The following is a 19,396-nucleotide window of genomic DNA, read 5'->3' on the forward strand; positions in this document are numbered from 1 at the left end:
GTGTGTGTGTGTGACTACAGCCCCGTCAGCCCATGCATTAACTCGGCCCTGAAGACCACTGCACAAGACCTGTGCACAGTAGGCCTACTACGGCATCAGGTAGAAATTGCAAACATACTGCGTTATTTGGGGAGAAAGGCTATTAAGAGAATAAACACAGCAGAAAAAGATCGAGACCAGACTGTCAACCTGGGAACTAACTGCATCCAACCCTAGAACAACCAACCCTCGAGTCAACACAACAGCTTGCTGGATGGCAGAGATTCATTAAAAACGTTTCATCTCCTTTCCATCTCCATTCTCCATCGAAACGTTGCTCTGTGCTTCATAAAGAGTAGTCAACTTCCGTTCAACAATAATGTTAAATGGAATGATGCTGTGACACAGACTTTTAAAAGGGAGATGTTTTTTGAATAGAGGAGACATTGATATTAAATTAATGTTTCAAAAATGTTTCACCTTTGGCAACCCAACCTAATTCATAATACAAGAGGTTACATTTACAGCTAGGTTTGACACTAAAGCCAGTCATCCATGCTGGCATTGATTTCACTGTGTTGCATGATGTGACGTAACTCCCCCTGTAAAAGATGTTGGAGGCTCATTTACTCCTGTAATGGTCTTTTATTAACCTATTTGAATAACTGGTAAAAATGTTTCAAATAAACCTCTCCATCCATGCAAGCCACAGGTCCAACAACTCTCCATCAAAAAAACAAACATGCAATGCATTTCTCATTACCGTAAATCCTCTGCATGGTAAATCTTTGCTGTATATGACACTCCTTCCAACTCCTCTTATTAATGTGAAGTAGAGGTTCTGGCACAACTTCAGATTAATATGCATATCCTTTCTGTCCTGCCTTGCATTAGATTCAGTGTCGGGTCACCTTGTCATCTGACTATAGTTTATTACTCCCATGTTCATAGCCTGCTGCAAGCCAGTTTATGAGTCGTACAACGTGCTCAGGACACTGACTAGAAAACCACCTTGTCTCCCTTTAACCCCTTAAACCCTGTGTACTGTGTAAAGTGTAAATACATTTATTTTTATTTTTATATATATATAAAAACAAAGTTACAAAATGTTCCACTGTGTCACAAAGTGTGAGTGTAGATTGGCACAAAGTCAGTGAAAACCATGAAAAATTCAAACATGGACCAGGAGCCAGGCTTGTAGAAAAACAAAGATTTTAAAATGGATCCAGGCCAGGACCACAAAAATGGCAAAAACTGAAGAAAATACAACTGAAAAACCAAACAGCTTAAATGGAGAGGCAAAGTGTCAACCTCTCCCCATGGCAGCCCGCTGAGCTGTATCCCTTATATACTCTGCAGCCTCCACCCTTCCATTTCTAATAAACCAACCACAGTATAATAGCAATCCACCCAATCCACCCCACGTTCTAATCAATCAGCTAACAGGGTTAACAGCCACCCCTCAATCAGATCTTCAGGCACCAATCACCTAACCACACAGCTAGGCTTCAATAGGCCTCTCCCCCATAACAGCATCTTCCTGTGCAGATACACAAAAAGACATTAAAGAGATTCCAGTCATAACAGAATGTGCACCTTCAGTTTGACAGGGAATCTACAAGTTACGAGCACAACGCACATTTCAATATGAATGTGCACTGCAGAAATAGAGAAAATTAGTCTGTAAGAGGCTGCTCTGTGACATACTGGAACAGAATTGCTATATGAGCCTTGCTTGATGTATAGTGTGAATTAATATGTAGCTGTTGATTTGTGGTCTGTTTTCAAGTCTGTCCAATTGATTGGCCACCGTGAGTGGAGTAAGGGCATGGTTCTGTAGCTGATGTATGACAACCTCAGTTGACCCACCATGTCCTAGTGTTTCCAACTGAAACAATCGGTTTAAATGAGAGTTGCTGAAATCAATGGTTCCCTGAAATGGTTTGAATCTTATCTCCACCTATAACCCCTGGATAATGCTGTACAGGGACCAGAAGGCAATCTCCAGAGTGGTTATGGATTGTAAATCCATGCATACTGAACAATGTCCTCATCCATCAGATTAAAGATTATTTGACACAGTTTAATCAAGTCAAGCATGGGAAATAAGACTTGAGTGCACGGCAACAAAACTGGATTAAAATAGGTTGAAGATACTTAGTGGTACCCTTACAGACTGGCTCCATCTGTTGGCTATGTTTTGTAAGTACACTCAGAGGAGCACAATGAGAGTCCTGACGTTTCTGTTTTCTGTTTCTTATATACAGTATGTATGTTTTACTGTTCTTCTGACTTCTCAGTATTTTAAGACAGGGTCATTTTCAAAACCCGTATGAACTTTTAAATTAGAGATGTTTTGTTTTACGGTAAAGGGAGGAAGAAAATGTTTGTGTTTTGTAATAACTAACATGACATTTTGTATTTTGACATATTGAGTAGGCTATATTCCAAACAATTACTTATATATAATACTGTATGTTACAGCATACTGTAACATCGCTTGTCATGCCCATTGCTCATGCAACTGTTTTCACTTCCTTATTGCTGGGAAATAAATGACAGACACAGGTAGTGGGAGTCATTCTCACATAAGATTAATATACCACTAATATAGTACTTAAAAATCGTGCAAGAGGTGTCTGTAAGCACGCAAGACTTGACATTTGGAGATGCAAACATATCCTATTTTTGGGACAAACAGCCTGTGTGTGGTCGCCTTGCTGTGCTGTGGGCTGTCACACAGCTCTCACTCTCTGTCTATCTGTCTGTCTCTCTCTCTCCCTCCCTCTCTCTCTCTCTCTCTGGGTATAAACAAAGCTTTACCATTCACTAGCAGCACATGATCACAGCTTATATACACTCTCTGCCTTTAATCCAACTTCAACCCTAATGTTTCCATCTTTCCTAACAATAACTGTCGTCTTTGACCTAAATGTAATCAGATTCTTGATTTCATAGTGCCGACGATCAACGCCTCGAACAAAAAAGGATGCAAAGCGCCTTCCACCACAGAGTCGTAGGGCATTCAGAAAGGAGAAGCAGAAGCACCTGGCAAAATATAAAAAGTTGCCGGCAGGAGATGTCCGAAATTAATGTACGGCGTCGGCTAGTGCTGACGACACTTGTGGAGCACCCAGCATAGTGACACTTTTCATTTGCACTTTCTTAACATGAAATCAATTACGTCAATTTTGATTCTGGATCAATCAGTGATTGATGAGGCAAGAGGAGATCGAGACAATATTCTAGGTGGTGATAGATATGCTTTAATGTATATGATATCATGGGGAGAAGTACAATAACACTCATGTCGTGGTATGGTAGTTCTGCCAACGAGCACAGTGATCAGATCATAGTTGTACTCTAGCTGCTACAAGGACAAGCTGAACCATAACAAGACATGCTGTACCAAAACAATAGCTATCAGGCCTAGGCTATAATAGCAGAGACATCTTGGCTCGTACAAGCTACAAAATATCAACCATAATCACAATATACAGTAGTATAATTCTTCCTCAGTCCTCCAGGTGTCTGTAATTGGTCCCCTCCCTTTTCACTCTACACCAAATCTCTTCGAATGTTTGCCTATTATGACACGCTAAGGAAAGGGACGGTAGGTTTCATGTGGGTAAATGCTTTATTCTCTGTTTATGTCCACAGAGGTGTGAGAGAGTAAGACACCCACCCCCCTTCCGTTGGGTTTCACCTGCTTCTTCCCAGGCCTCATGTATCCTGAACCCACCAATGACTCTCCAGGCCGTCTCTCGCACAGACAACATGCCTCTCCAGGCATGATCTACAGGTGAGCATGATTTGGTTACATGCGACAGCATTGGTTCTCAAAGTGGGGTCCTTGGGGGGGGGGCGGGGTTCCAGGGGGTCCCCAGCAAAATGTGCTAATATAGCATTACAATAATTTCCACCACTTTAAAGTGGTGGAAATTATACATACTTTGGCTATTCAAAAATAGCAGATCTACAAGCTCATAGCGAGGCACAGAGTGCTGCGCTATGAGCTTGTAGATCTGCTATTTTTGAAAAACCGTGAACATTTGTGCAAACCTTATATAGATTTTTTAAAGCGAACATTTGTAACTCAAATCTTTGCTTCTGGGGGTCCCTGGAACAAAATATTTTGAGATATGAGTCCACGAGATACGAGTCATATCCCCACACAGCAAATAGAGTAGTACTGCCTGAATACCAGCGCCCACACAGCAAATAGAGTAGTACCGCCTGAATACCAGTGCCCACACAGCAAATAGAGTAGTACCGCCTGAATACCAGCCCCCCCACACATCAAATAGAGTAGTACCGCCTGAAAACCAGCACACACTCATCAAACAGAGTAGGCACAGTGTAAAATTGTATATTGTTGGTTAATAATTAAAAGGTCTACATATTTATTAGGTTGTTTCAATCGCCGGCCATCTTATTTTCCAAGATTTCTCATTATAATGAGTAAGTACGTTTTTTTCCATCACATTGGTGGTAATAATGGACTTCAATATGCTGCAGAATAGTTAAAAACCTTGAAAATCTACCCAAGAACTTGAAACCCAGTATGTACAGTATTACGAAGGATATGGAAGAATGGAACTGTATATTTGATTCCCTGACATTGCAACTGCAGTACATGGACAAGTATGTGTGCCAATGCGGCACCGCCGGCTCGCTCATCATAGGCCCAGATACTATTTCCAGTACTCTTATATTGAAACACAGAACCAGTGTAGTACAAGTAGCAGCCACTAGGGAGAGCTATGCACATCAGATAAAGTTTTCATGTGGTGTCATGTCATTTAAATCTCTCTGTGTTTGTCTCTCTGTCCCTCTTTATTATCCCCAGTGCACGGTATGGCAGCCCCAAAAGACAAGTGCAATTCTATAGGTGAGTCAACACAATCACACACTCTCTCTCTCTCACACACACACACACACACACACACACACACACACACACACACACACACACACACACACACACACACACACACACACACACACACACACACACACACACACACACACACACACCTCTCTTGCTTTCACTGGATACTTCAGCTCTTCGCTGCAATGCCTCATTGTGACACATTAGGCAGTTGGAGGACCCATTAAAATCGTATCAGTGAGTACATAGAGGAAGCGCAGAGTGCCAGTGCTAGCAAAAGGGTTTACCCTAAATTATAGATTGTACTGTTGCGAGATGGTGAACGTTAATTTGTCAGAGAGAGATTTGGGGACTGTGGAATTGCTTGTGCTACAAAGCCATTCTGCTCTGAGAGGGGCCTAAAGCCAATCTCGGTAGATTAATGGGCGGGTTGTACGATTCACCATTTACCTTTATTCTTCCATATGCCTCACAAGAACACAGACGTTTCGGCTATCCAGCCTCAGCCTGCATCAGTGTGTCCAAACGCACTGAAGTTTTTATTACTGATGAGTGCAACCCTTTTCATTCATATGCATTTGATCAGACACACCCCCCTCCTATATAAGCCCATTGAACTTCAAACTCCATGTTAACTATGACTCATTGAAAATACACGTCCCTGGTTCTGGTCTTATATTGTCTGTGAAGGCACCGTAACCCATTTAGACCTGAGGCCGATTCTAAAAACGCCTTTTAAATCCTGACCTAAATCTTCGGAAAAAAAATATATGTAACAGCTAATGTTATACAAAGGTGTTCCCGGATTGAAATGTATAACAACGTATAGGTGTACCAGGTCTAAATTGGTTAATTACTTTTATAAAAGAAATACATTTAAAAAAAGGAATGAAAAAATAGAGTGACGGCCCCCTCACGCATTAAGGACAACATCAGTCCAGGTCAAGGACAATATCGGAGCAGTGGTCATCTCCATCCTTCTAGAGATGGCTAGCATGCAGTAAGAAACCATATGCGGGGCAACGTGCCCACACTGCTGGGAGGCGTTTTTGCCAATGAGAAGGCCAGCAACATCCGTCCGTGACACCATGCACAATTACCTGACATGACCCCAGCTCACCACGGAGCAGCTGGAGGTACTGTAGAGGCACAACCCATCTAACAGTTGGTCAGCACACAGCTGGGCGCCCTCTGGGACGCCATGTCAGTCGATAGACGTACAGTATGCGCACGTGCTCCCTGAAGCGGTGGGTTAGTGGAGCGGCCTTCCATGTGCTGCTGCTCATGCACATCGCCCGCATGACAGAGGACGAGCAGTGGTGGAAAGTAACTAAGTACATTTACTCTGTAGTGTACTGTATTGTACTGTACTTAAGTACAATTTAGAGGTACTTTTACTTGAGTATGTCAATTTTTCAATACTGTATACTTCTACTCTACTACGTCTGAGAGGGAAATGTTTAACCTTTTACTCCACTACAATTATTTGAAAACATCATTTACATTTTTGACTTGGTCTATTCGAACCGCCACCTTACAGTAAGCCTTTATTCATATTGGACTATGAATACCAAATGGTCGATGGTCTCATCAACCAGATATTTTGTAAATCTGACTTCCATAACAGCCAGTGCAGCTGTTGTTGTATAATGCTTGTGTGTAGTTTGTGCTGACCTTAGAATGGCTGATGTGCCATACATTGCATGTATTTCGTACGTACGTATACAAATACATGCAATGTATGGGGAAAGATATCGGCCATTCTAACTAAGTCCGTACTTTCCCAGTAAATAGTAGTTTTGGCTGTCACTGTTGTATCAGTGTTTAGTGTGTATCTGGCTTTACCCAGACACCGTTGTGTGTATATTTTCATACATAATCACCAGTCCTTTTATATAGACAAATATTGTATGTTCATCAAAGTATATTTAAGGGCCTTATTATGTACCCCCCCATCATCCTTAAAGCCCCCCTACTCTAAATGATTATGTTCCCACGGCCATGTCCCAAGAACCATAAAACCAATTTTAAGTATTACAAAGTAGCCCTAAGTACCACAGAGTACAACCATACAATAAAGTGACCTTAACCTAAACAAACAATAAGTATACTACAGACAGTATACCCCAATAATTTACCACAACAAACTGTACCACAAGATGCATTACAGTATAAAGCATATTCTTTAAATTATGGCAGACAGCACTAGAAAGAATAGTTTGAAGCATATTGTCACAAAAAGAACAGCATATAGACTAAAGTAAAGTTCGACTATTTATATGTTATTAATGTAGTTATCATGGCCAAAAAAGTGTTATCAGGCCTGTAACATGATAAACAGGCAATAATGTAAGTTAGGCAAAAAATACCATTTACATTAAAGGTTCACTTTTTAAATTACAGGCTTTGTAACATTTTGTTGTCTTACACTATGGGGAATTATTATGTTTGGTAGAGATAAAAAAAAAAAAATTGAAAGAGAACTCCAATTGTGAAAAATTGAAATAAAAACAACACGTACTGAGATCACTGGGACAGTGTCGAGTACATAAATTGAAATATCCTAATAATGATGTTTGTTTCATGGTTCTGTATGTGTTCCTCAATGGAAGGGAAGTAATGTGACAGAGCACATTTTTGCGTCAGTGGGACGTAGCCCTTTGTACAGAACACACACACAGCAAGTGAGTTTGTGTATTACACACACGCTGACCAAGGAACGAGCACTGTGACGGGCTTTTAGCATTCTATTTGCTGCTTCAGACAATCTAAAGCTTTTAGTGCCAACATCCAGCTAAATAATTTACTTGTGGGATTATTTGCTGGGCTTTGCGGCGTAGATGGGGGGCTGTGATAGGGCTTCTGTGTGTGCCATGTCACCAAGTGGGGGGAGGGAAGGGAAGGGGAGGGGAGGGGGGGTGGTTGGAGAGCATTGTTATAACTCATCCTTGGGCTCTTAGCGGTTCAGACTCAGAGGCAGCACCAGTCCATCTTAGGCTGGGCTCCACAGAACACCGTGCAGCTACATCTGGCCACCGCCAGCCTACGACATGAGCAGCACTGTGTGCCAGAACCCCTACATCACCCGGACCCCCGGCATCCGGGTAAGTGCTGGAGGAGAACATGTTGACGGATGGATAGATGGATGGATGAAGAGAGACATGAATGGACAGATGTTGCATGGATATGCTGCCCCGCATCTGCTACTACAGTGTATGGAACTATTTGCAGATGTTGTCCTCTGAAGACCCCAGTAACCTCATGGGTGGGGTGGGGTGGGGGGGGGGGGGGCTTGTATGGTCAATATGTTGGGGATGTGGTTCTCGTCTCCACCCTTCTGTATCTGATTTTCAAGATACTGTTTGGCCGCAGTGGAAACACGACAGACGATGTGTTCCATGTTAGGCGTCAGGATGGGGAAAGAGGCTGTTAAAATATTGAGTAGTGTGGCATCTCCCGGCGGTTGTTGCTGTGGCTGGTTGGGGAAATGCTAGTGCACACAGAAACCGAGGAAGAGCATAGGTGGCTTGGTTTTATTTTCTTTGGTTTGCTGCAATGTCGAGTAGCCAAAACCAAAGAATTTTACTTTTGTGTAAGAGCATATGAGATGAGATGTAACAAATAACCATCTTGTATCATGAATCTTAAATGATATCGCACTAGATCTGTGTCCACACTGTTTGTGTTGAATGTAGAATTTCACTCTACTATTCTTTACTTTAAGGAGTCAGTGTATTGCAGATTAACAACAACGTTGAATATACGTAGGTCTTGATATCCAACAGTGGTGGAAAGTAACTACAGTAAGTACATTTGCAAGTAATTTGCTTCAGTACAATTTTTAGATACTTTTACTTGATTGAATATTTCCATTTTTCAATACTTTATACTTTTTACTCCACTACAATTATTTGAAAACGTTAGTTACTAGTTTGTAGATTATTATCACAAACATGCTTTGACAACTTAAGCCCTATTTCATACTTTTATATTTATACAGATCGGTTATTTTTGAAAAAGTTTGCCATATTCTGAAAGGTATGAGTACTTTTACTTTGGTAATTGGTACATTAAGTATATATTGATGACAATACTTTTGTACTTTTACTCAAGTAAAAATTTTAATACAGGACTTTTACTTGTAACAGATCTGAGAATTTCTATATTGTGTTATTGCTTTTACTCAAGTAAACAAAATCAATGTACTTCTTCCACCAGTGATATTAAATTACCAATATATTCAATACTGTATATCATTGCTGTCCGGCAGAAACCATTTTTTTCCATGAATCAGTGCTATTGAACACCCTTTACACGTCTGTGTGTTGATTAAAAAAATATTGAACCAATGAAAAGTATTAAAAAACACTTCTGAAAAACCAGCTAACTCCATTGGATCCTCAAACTTTCTTCTAAACCAGCTAACTCCAATAAAGGGAGGTGGAGTTAGCTGGTTTTGCTGACTCCAGGCTCCACCCCCTTTTGACATCCAACCTCATTGTGAGCTTGGAGGTCCATTCAGCTGTTCTTATCAATGATGAACAAAACCTCCTAACTCCACTTTTTGTTTTGTTTTTGTCATTTCCTGAAAAATGAACATTTTGGAGTTAGCTGGTTTCTGCCGGACAGCAGAGATATATAGAAATTAACTCAACAAAATTATGCCTCTGTGACGAACAGTTTTGCATTTTATTTCCCCATTCACTTGCATTGAACAAGCTACGAACTTACATATATCATGTTTCAAGTCTGAAGTTCTCTAATATCACTCCAATATGTATACATTCAATAATAAAATGAGTTATGTTAGTTAATTTCCTTACTTGATCTTTGTGTATAATTTGTGTATAAAGTAGATCCAGGAAGTCTTTTGACCTCAGTTAAATAAATGTATGCCAGCTCCGTTTTATGTATTGCTTGGGCGAAAGGAAAAAGTACCAAACTAATACAATTTGAAAAAAATGGGCTCAACCCTGTCGAGGAAAGAACTCATATAAGACCTGGTATTGGATAGGTTCTTTGAAGTGTAGAAATTGTATATTGTAGGTGCAATGCAAGTGAATAAGGAGGTGCAAAATACTGTACAAACACCTCCTGTTTGTCACAGAGCATGGAATCTTGGTGAGTCCATTTCTACTGCATACCGTATTGAAGGGGACACATTAGTAACTGAATATCAAGCCCTATATTCAACGTTGAGAAAAATATCACTTGCCCATTTGAAATAACAAACTATGTTGGGGTCGCCCGAAGGGCGCCGGTCTAGTAAAGCTGATATAAAATAGATTATATGCTCTGCAAAGGCTGTGGAATTCGGCCGTGGAAATTGAAGCATCATCATGTCCCACATTGGTACTTTGGTGCATGCACCTTTCTAAAGGTGGCTGCATACTACACCAGAACAGGAGAAATTTGTTTGGTTACATTACTGAAGAAAGTGTGGACACTAGTTTATGATATCACTGGAATGTGAGCTCCGGTTAGCTTGTTTAGAAATTCATAATTAAATTACAACTGTTGATCTTTCCATTAAACTACATCTTCTCATTAAGATCATGACCAATAAAATATAAACATGCAATGCACTGTACAGAGCAAATGCAGAAATCGTGAGCTTTTGCTCATCATGATTTGCTCGACGATCACGCTGTGCGAAATAGGTCACAGCAAATGGACATATAGACAATACAGTCCAGCAAACATAGTTATTAGTGTATTATTATACATGACCCCAACATAGCAGGCCAGCTTTAGCAGATTGGGAGACAGCCAGTTCTGGAGAAATCACTCATCTCAACAGCAACCCAAGGTGATACAGAGTGTTACCTCTGCCCACATTTTATCATGCCTCCCGCATGCCACAATATCACGAACACTGCCAAGGCACTGTGTGTGTGTACACAGGGATCTCACACAGCAGGGAGCACCTTGACCGCGTGCACAACAGGGACACTTTTCTTTTGTCACCTACTTGAAAACTCACCCAAGATGTTTTTTTTCAAGGAGCCATTGTGCTTGTGTTCAAATAATAGATGTGGAAAAGGCAGTGGTTGTGGGGGATGGTCGGTGGTGGCTCTGATTACACTACGGGCCACGATGCATGGGGCTGATGATCGGGGGGCAGGATTGTCCTGTTGGCCAACCAACCCCCCTCCCACATGGAACAGGTGCTATTTAAAGCTCTGTGGCTCTGTCCCACTCCCCTCAGGCTGTAATACCAGTGGTGCGGCACCAGCTCCCGTTCGGTCAGTTTTTCCGTGCGTCTTATTTGTGTGTCTTTTACGACCCCTTGTTTGACCCCCACCACCACCACCACCACCACCTCCACACACCCGGTTGGCACCTGCTTGACCGTGGGCCCTGACTGCGCTTGACACGAACCCCTGAGGCATGTTTGCGACACCCAGAAGCAGTGTGTCTGAGGGGCGGTTGGGACGCAGCCTCAGCCGCCAAATGAGCATCCCATCCCATCCTGTTGACAACCACCAGATGCCCAAGCCCGGAGGCGGGGGCGGCGGAGGGGGCCCGCCCGGGGGGGTCCGAGACGGCGGCACCATCCGGCGAAGCAGCAGCGTCAGCAGCGGTTGCGGTGGCGGTGGCGGTAGCGGAGGCGGAGGTGTAGGCGGCACCGGGGGAAAGATGCTGTCCCTGTCGTCCATGAGCGAGAGCGTGCGCAGTGGCTTGAGCTGCTTCCTGTCGGAGCAGGCCCTCGAGCAGGAGGAGAAGCGGCAGCGCAGCCACCAGCAGGCCGAGTTCCAGCGGCTGCGTGAGGTGCGCGCCGCGGCACAGCTCAAAAACCTGGAGGACTTCCTCAAGATGAACCACGTGTCACTGAGGGAGTGCGTGTCCTACACCACTGGCATGAGGTACAGGTAAGATGATGATGTGACCCCGCGCTGAGGACACATGTGGCCCTGCGCTGGAGGTTCACGACGACGCCCAAACAGCCAATGGCTTGAGTCGGGGGGGAAAAGTAGATTTATGAGAACTAATGGCTCACTTCTAAAACAGGATCTCCCTGTGTGGCCATTAAAGAGTTCCATGGCAGAGATTCCTAGCAACGCTGAGCCATGCGACTGCATAGTCTTATATACAGTATGTCATCCAAAAATAACCTGGCTGACATATACAGTTGGATATAGGAAGGATTGACCTCTCAACGTCAAAGATGACAAGTGTTTAGCCCGAGGAGTAATAATCTTAGTATCATGTAACTCCCAGTATACCTCAGGGATCAAAACCTGTCCACAATAGAGTAATGCAGAGGTGACCCGGGTCAGCTTAAGATAACTTTAAATAACAGTTTTCAAAGTAGTTTTTTGAGTCTGTGTGTGTGTATGGGGGGGTATACCATATTAGCAGTATGAGTTTAGAAGGGAAGTCAACTAGTTTATGAGATGACGTATCAGACCCTGCAGAGCAAAAATTAGTTATTCACCTAATAATGAGACAGAAGTAGCCCACACTGAATAGGCTACACATGGATATTCTAAATATATGCAGATAGTGTATAAACCCAGTAATTTGAGAACCGAAAGGCTGCTAATGCATCTTTGGCTCTTAAATGTCATGTAGGCTCAAAAAGGCTCTTATTCAATGTGGCATCTACTGTATGAGACCAATTCACACAATAAATCCTATTTGTGTCTGCGTTAAAGTTCCACAGACTTGATTTATGTAAGCCCTTGGCTTACACATGAGCTGTGCACTCCACCAACTTATCAGCATGTGACATTATTGTTCAGAGCAGGAGACCGTATTAATACCTTTTAAACAGCAGTAAATCTTCGGATCGCGTTCTCTGGTTCTGTGTGAAATTTTTTTTTATATTTAAATATGCAAATTAGGCATGACGAAAATATGCCAGAATTTGTATAACTTTCCAGAATCAACATTGGAACATTGGACAAAGCCAGAGTGAACATTCTTATTTCATTTTGTTAAGATGTTGGAGTCAAAGGTTTTTAACGAGGGAATATTCAATATCTGGCTCCATTTTGGGGCTCTGGCTCATGGACTAAATGCCTAATTTGCATATTTAAATACACAATTTCAGAAAACTTGTAATACGATAAATCATTGTCTTCATGCAAGTAATCAACTCAGGAAGTTTCATTATGATAACTCTTTTTTAAATTTTGTAATTTTTTCACCTGTCATGTACGTATGGGGAAAATAACAAAATGTGTGATAACCATGAAAAAGCTGCTCCTGTGGAAAGGTTATCATATATTTATTTACTCGTATTGACCCCATGAACAATTTAATATAGGTTTGGTTTTGCCCACTCTTTCGATAATCATTGCTCAATTTTGGGGCTCTGGCTCATGGACTATCAGTGACACTGAGGTGTTGGAGTACCAAGAGGAGCAAGCATAGTCAAAAAGGGGCTGAATCAGGGCCCCTGAGAGGGTCCTGAGGGCCTGAGGGTTGACAAAAGAGGAAACTCTGCCCATAAATCTGGTTCTCTGGTTTACTCCTTTGACCACCTTTGTTGCCATGCTTTCACCTGTCAGGTATTTGTCAAGAATACATCCCAAATAGGTAATCTCTTCTTTGCTAGTGATGATTGTGTCATCGACTTTGACCTTGAAGTCATTTACCTTCATTTTACTGAGGGAATGTTTGGTCCCAAAGAGAATGGATTCAGTTTTCCCAAGGTGTAGTGACAGTTTGTTATCGGTAAGCCAGGTACGGATTTTTGAGAGTTCAGAGCTGAGAGCTTCCTCAACTTGCAACTTGTCCTCACCCGAGATCAGGAGTGCAGAGTCATCAGCGAACAGGAACAGTTTGCAGTTACAGGCAGCATTCATGTCGTTAATGTATAGAAGGAACAGTAACGGCCCTAGAATGCTGCCTTGAGGAACCCCGCAGCTCACCGGGAGGGATGAGGACATGGTTCCGTTGATGTCAACCACTTGTTCTCTACCCTCCAAGTAAGATCTCATCCAATTTAGTGATGTGCAATCAAAACCAATCGCCTTCAGCTTATCAAGTAGAATTGTGTGGTTTACAGTGTCAAACGCCTTTTGGAGGTCCAGCATGACCATGCCGCAGTATTTGCCCGAGTCTACCTCACGTTTGATGTAGTCGGTCAAATACAGTAGGCATGTGTCAGTGGAGTGGGATGTTCTGAAGCCCGATTGGAATTCAAACAACAGTTTACGCTCGCTGAGGTAGCTGTTGATTTGTTCTTGGATTGATCGCTCTATAACCTTTGAGATAGAACAAAGGATGGAAACAGGCCTATAGGATGTTGCGTTCAAGATACATGGCTTTTTGGTAAGAGATAGGCCCCACCCACTCATTTTTAAAGGCATTAACAGACAAATTGGTATGGAGTGTCAAAACCCTGTTTGATGGTCATTGTCACATGACTCATGAAACCATTTGCACCAACTGTAATTTCGTGAAATAAAACAAATCATGTCTCTGCAACAAACAGAGTTTTTTTTTTTGCATTTGTTGTGCCACCTATTATTGTTTATAGGCCCCTCAAGGTGTGATTCAAATTTGGTGATTTTTGGCATTTCTTGTAAAATGGGCCCCTCCTGCAAAATGAAAAATCTGAATGATACATGTTCATCACATAACAGAGATTTGTGTGAGGTTTGGTAAACATTGGTAGGTGTGGTAGCAAAAAGTGTTTTGAAGAAAATGCAACATGGCGGAAAATCTAGTTAGGCAGAAATGGGCGTAGCTTATACAGGGAGTTGCATCATGATTCAAGGAATCCAGGGGAAAACATATTTGATAGTATGACTTACAGTATGGTTCAAGAGTTATAGGCCAAAACATAAAGCAGACTGGTATAGAGCCACCATGAGGCCAATTTGAAAAATTCATGGTGGAGGATCTTCCTTGGCCTACTGGGAGTGTGTCTGGGATTAGATACACAGACGGACAGACGGACGAACACACACACGGACAGGGGTGAAAATGCAATCTCCGCCTCCTGGCCTGTTGGCCTGGCAGAGATAATAAAGGTGTCAGCCTGTTTAAATAAGTTATCAACTATATGCATAGTTTTGATGCAAAATATTTCATAACATACCGTGATGAATAATTCATTCATCACAGCCCTGGTGTGTAAATGCATTAAAGCCTGATTTCTAGCCTACTTCATCATAGTGACACATTGCATTGTGCAGTGCATTGTGAGCTATACTGTACACTGTTGGACTACAGAGTATAAATCAAGCATAAAGGTTATTTTTGAATAACGCAACGCCATTGTCTAACTGAACGAGTGTTTCCTTTCCTTTAAATTGTCTGGTTCCCTGTGATGTGTACTGTACAGTATATAGCAAATATCCACTCAGTACAATTTGGATTGTTTATTTAACTTTGAGAGTGTAAGGCTGTTATATTAACACTGTTATGACAACTGAATTCCCCCTTCGGTATCAATAAAGGTCTATCTACTGTATCTATTAACAGATATGACTGTCAGTGGACATAACGTCTCACTGGTCTTTCAATGTTAACCCATTCAGTCCGGGAACGCATGTGTCATTTTAAGATTTATTTGGCTATTCAAAAATAGCAGATATACAAGCTTGTAGATCTGCTATTTTTGAAAAATGTGAGCAAATCTTTGAATATATTTTTTTAAAGTGAACATTTGTAAAATATATTTTGTTCCAGGGACCTGGATTGCGTTCGCGGATTGAATGGGTTAAAATAATTATGAAAGCATAGTATCCATGACATTTATTACCCATGAAAAACTAAAGAAGACTACTGGTGCATTGCGCAGCACACCGCTGCTCATGGTCACCATAAGTCATCCGCGCACCATTGGTCAAAGCCAGCTGCTGCTTTGACCACAACGCAGTGTAGAATATCCATCTCTACTTTATCTTTTGTGACCCGACGTCTCAGTGTGGCCCTTTCACCATGAGGGATCGACACGCGTGCAGCGGATCATGCAGCTATTGAATTACCAAAACACTATTGTTTGAAGACACAGCTGACTTTAGTCGACCTTTAAGTGGTCTGTTGGCTGCCCAGTGAAAATTTCTGCCCACTCCCAGGCTATAATTACTTTCTCTCATCAATAGTGAGTGTCATTTATATGCCAAACCCAGCCATCAGCTACATAGTGATACATAGTAATTGACAACAAGAAGTGTTACAGCTGGTCGCATTCATCTGGAGCTATTTCATGTGTTATGAAGGACTTGTACTGTACTGTATAGTATACTGTAGGCTAATTGAATGTGGGCCACTAGTAAGCAAGCTTCTGCAATAGCTTTGTACAATAGACTGGTATTAACATGTCTTATTATATTCACATACAATAGTGTCCAGAATTATCATTAACTGTGTCAAAAAATGTCATGATACAAAAATAGTTTTACATGATTAGACAGACTAGAACTTCGGCCGCGCTGCGCGCGGCCTCAGCTCTATCGCCCGCGCCCACATAGCACCTGCGCCCACACAGCGATCTGTGCGCCCGCCCTGCACCCCTCCTCCTCCCCCAATGTGCAGTATTGAGAGCCCTGACGTCACAACATTTGGAGTGATGGCCACTGCACTCTGGTTGATTGGAATACACCTAGGAACCAGGTACTGCTGAGATGAGAGAGGAGATGTGTATGTTAGACACAATATGACTCTGAGCAGGCATCACAGTGTTTAAATTGCATCTGGTGAAGAAGAGACTTTATTTTCCTATGTAGGTAGTATTGTGTAAATACTGTATGTACAGTACAGTAGAGTACGTACGTACGTACGTACTGTACTGTACCTGTACCTGTACCTGTACTGTACTGTACTGTACTGTGCTGTACCTGTACTGTACGTACTGTACTTGTACTGTACCTGTACTGTACCTGTACTGTACCTGCACTGTACTGTACTGCACTGTACGTACTGTACTGTACGCACTGTACTGTACTTGTACTGTACGTACTGTACTGTACTGTACTGTACTGTACCTGTGCTGTACTGTACTGTACGTACTGTACCTGTACTGTACCTGTACTGTACTGTACTGTACTGTACCTGAACTGTACTGTACTGTACGTACTGTACCTGTACTGTACGTACAGTACTGTACTGTACCTGCACTGTACTGTACCTGTACTGTACGTACGTACTGTACTGTACTGTACGTACTGTACATACTGTACATACTGTACCTGTACTGTACCTGTACTGCACTGTACATACTGTACTGTACCTGTACTGTACCTGTACTGTACATACTGTACTGTACCTGCACTGTACTGTACGTACTGTACTGTACCTGTAATGTACGTACTGTACTGTACATGCACTGTACTGTACGTACTGTACTGTACCTGTACTGTACGTACTGTACTGCACTGCACTGTACTGTACGTACTGTACCTGTACTGTACGTACTGTTCTGTACTGTACCTGCACTGTACCTGTACTGTACTGTACTGTACTGCACTGCACTGTACTGTACTGTACTGTACTGTACGTACTGTACTGTACCTGTACTGTACCTTTACTGTACTGTACTGTACTGTACTGTACCTTTACTGTACTGTACTGTACTGTACTGTACTGTACTTGTACTGTACCTGTACTGTACCTTTACTGTACTGTACCTGTACTGTACCTGTACTGTACCTGTACTGTACTGTACTGTACTGTACTGTACTGTACTGTACTGTACTGCACTGTACGTACTGTACTGTACCTGTACTGTACGTACTGTACTGTTCGTACTGTTCTGTACTGTACCTGCACTGTACTGTACTGTACCTGCACGTACTGCACTTTACTGTACTGTACGTACTGTACCTGTACTGTACCTGTACTGTACTGTACCGTACCTGTACTGTACCGTACCTGCACTGTACTGTACGTACTGTACATGTACTGTACGTACTGTACATGTACTGTACATGTACTGTACATACTGTACTGTACTGTACTGTACTGTACTGTACTGTACTGTAGTGTAGTGTACTGTACCTGCACGTACTGCACTGTACTGTACCTGTACTGTACTGTACTGTACGTACTGTACTGTACTGTACTGTACCTGTACTGTACTGTACTGTACTGTACTGTACTGTACTGTACTGGGGGGAGGGGGGAGCTGTATAGACCAAGGCAGCGCTTGTTTCTGTGTGCTCTGCAGGGGAACGAAGGTGCTGAGGTTTTGTGGCAGATGATGATGATTGGCTGTTAAAAGAACCCTCAGGAAGTAAATTGCAGCTGGCGAAGTGATTTGCATAAGTATTGGGGCATAATGCGTTTGTTATTGATTGTACATCCTGCAAGTACAGTAACGGTATGGGAAGCAGCTGTAAACACAGGCAGAATATTGAGGAATTTTGGGGGAAAATGTGGAGTTAGTTGGGCCATGTGTCTGCTCGGCCATAAGCCTCATACACTCGTTCGTGTACACTCCATGAGTGTGGCCGCCAATTATGGTAGCAGGATGTTCTGAAAACATGATTTACATGTCAAAGTAAAATAGAAAAGTAGTTACTTTAGTTACTCGGCACCATTATGTTAACCACTTTTAAGCCCTACTGTATTTTATACTTTGTCGTACGATGGTGTTGCGTGGCACAAATGAGCTTGTAGATCGGTTATTATCACTACTTTTTCATATATATATTTTTGACTTCTTCACCTTTAATGATAAGAAATATGGGTGCTAGGTTGAAAGTGGTTAATGGGAAGAATCAATTGGCATAACGACTAAATTGGGGAGAAAATGGGTAAAAAGCACAGCAAAATTAAGAAAGTGGTTAATCACACATAATGTGATGATTAGTGTTATTTACGTTAACGAGATAAATAGGCTAAAAGAAACGCAGGCACTGTAGTGCTATTTGTTGTGTGTAGTCATCAGGTGTGTAGTTAGCCTCTCAGGGGCCCTGCATGGGGCAAAGCGCTCTCCAGGGGTCCTTCTGATGAAATAATTTTAAAATTCACGACTGTAAATACTAGGTGATAGTTGATATTCCCGCAAAGGGGTCGTACTGACACTTACTGAGCCGAGCAAGCCGTTTTTTAGCCAGTCACGATGGACAAAGCAATGACAGCACGTCACTGTACATGCATCGATTGGTGAATGGTTCAGCACCAACGCTGATGGACAGCGACAGTAGTGTGATCCAGCACCATGACTTATGCCCAGGGAATACCAAAAGAGAGCAAAGCAGCAGTGTTTCTCTGTGTGAGATATAGAACACACATAGAATTCAATGATGGACCATCATTGAATTCCATTCCATTCTTATTGTCTCCGCCAGGCCGAAAGGCATGGCGAGAGAGTATGTTTTGCCCCCTGTCCGTCCGTCCGTGTGTGTGTCCGTCCGTCCGTGTGTCCGTCATTCTGTCATTTTGTCATTTTGTGTACAGCTAATCTCCGGCACCGTTGGCTTGATCGCAGCGAAACTGTGCACACACACTCCCTGGATGCCAGAGCAGAATCTCTGCCCCAAATTTCAAATTAGCCTTTTATAGCGCCACCAGGAGGCCGCTTTTTGCAAAACACATTTATTGACAGTACTCCTACAGATTTTA

The 19,396-nt window shown here is 42.3% G+C and overlaps 1 protein-coding gene across 1 annotated transcript in view; it reads left to right on the forward strand.

Annotated features, from left to right (window-relative positions):
* The first annotated feature begins 3,703 nt into the window (after positions 1–3,703).
* Positions 3,704–19,396, forward strand: part of LOC308097530 (voltage-gated potassium channel subunit beta-2-like) — a 64,398-nt gene continuing 48,705 nt past the window's right edge. The window contains exons 1-2 of the mRNA XM_080445352.1: positions 3,704–3,781; positions 4,829–4,870. Coding sequence (XP_080301478.1) covers positions 3,705–3,781; positions 4,829–4,870 — 119 coding nt within the window. The 5' untranslated portion in view covers position 3,704. The remainder of the gene's footprint in view (positions 3,782–4,828; positions 4,871–19,396) is intronic.

This window comes from Gymnoscopelus braueri (genome assembly GCF_963280865.1).
Source record: "Gymnoscopelus braueri genome assembly, chromosome: 12".
NCBI classification, from domain to species: Eukaryota; Metazoa; Chordata; class Actinopteri; order Myctophiformes; family Myctophidae; genus Gymnoscopelus; species Gymnoscopelus braueri.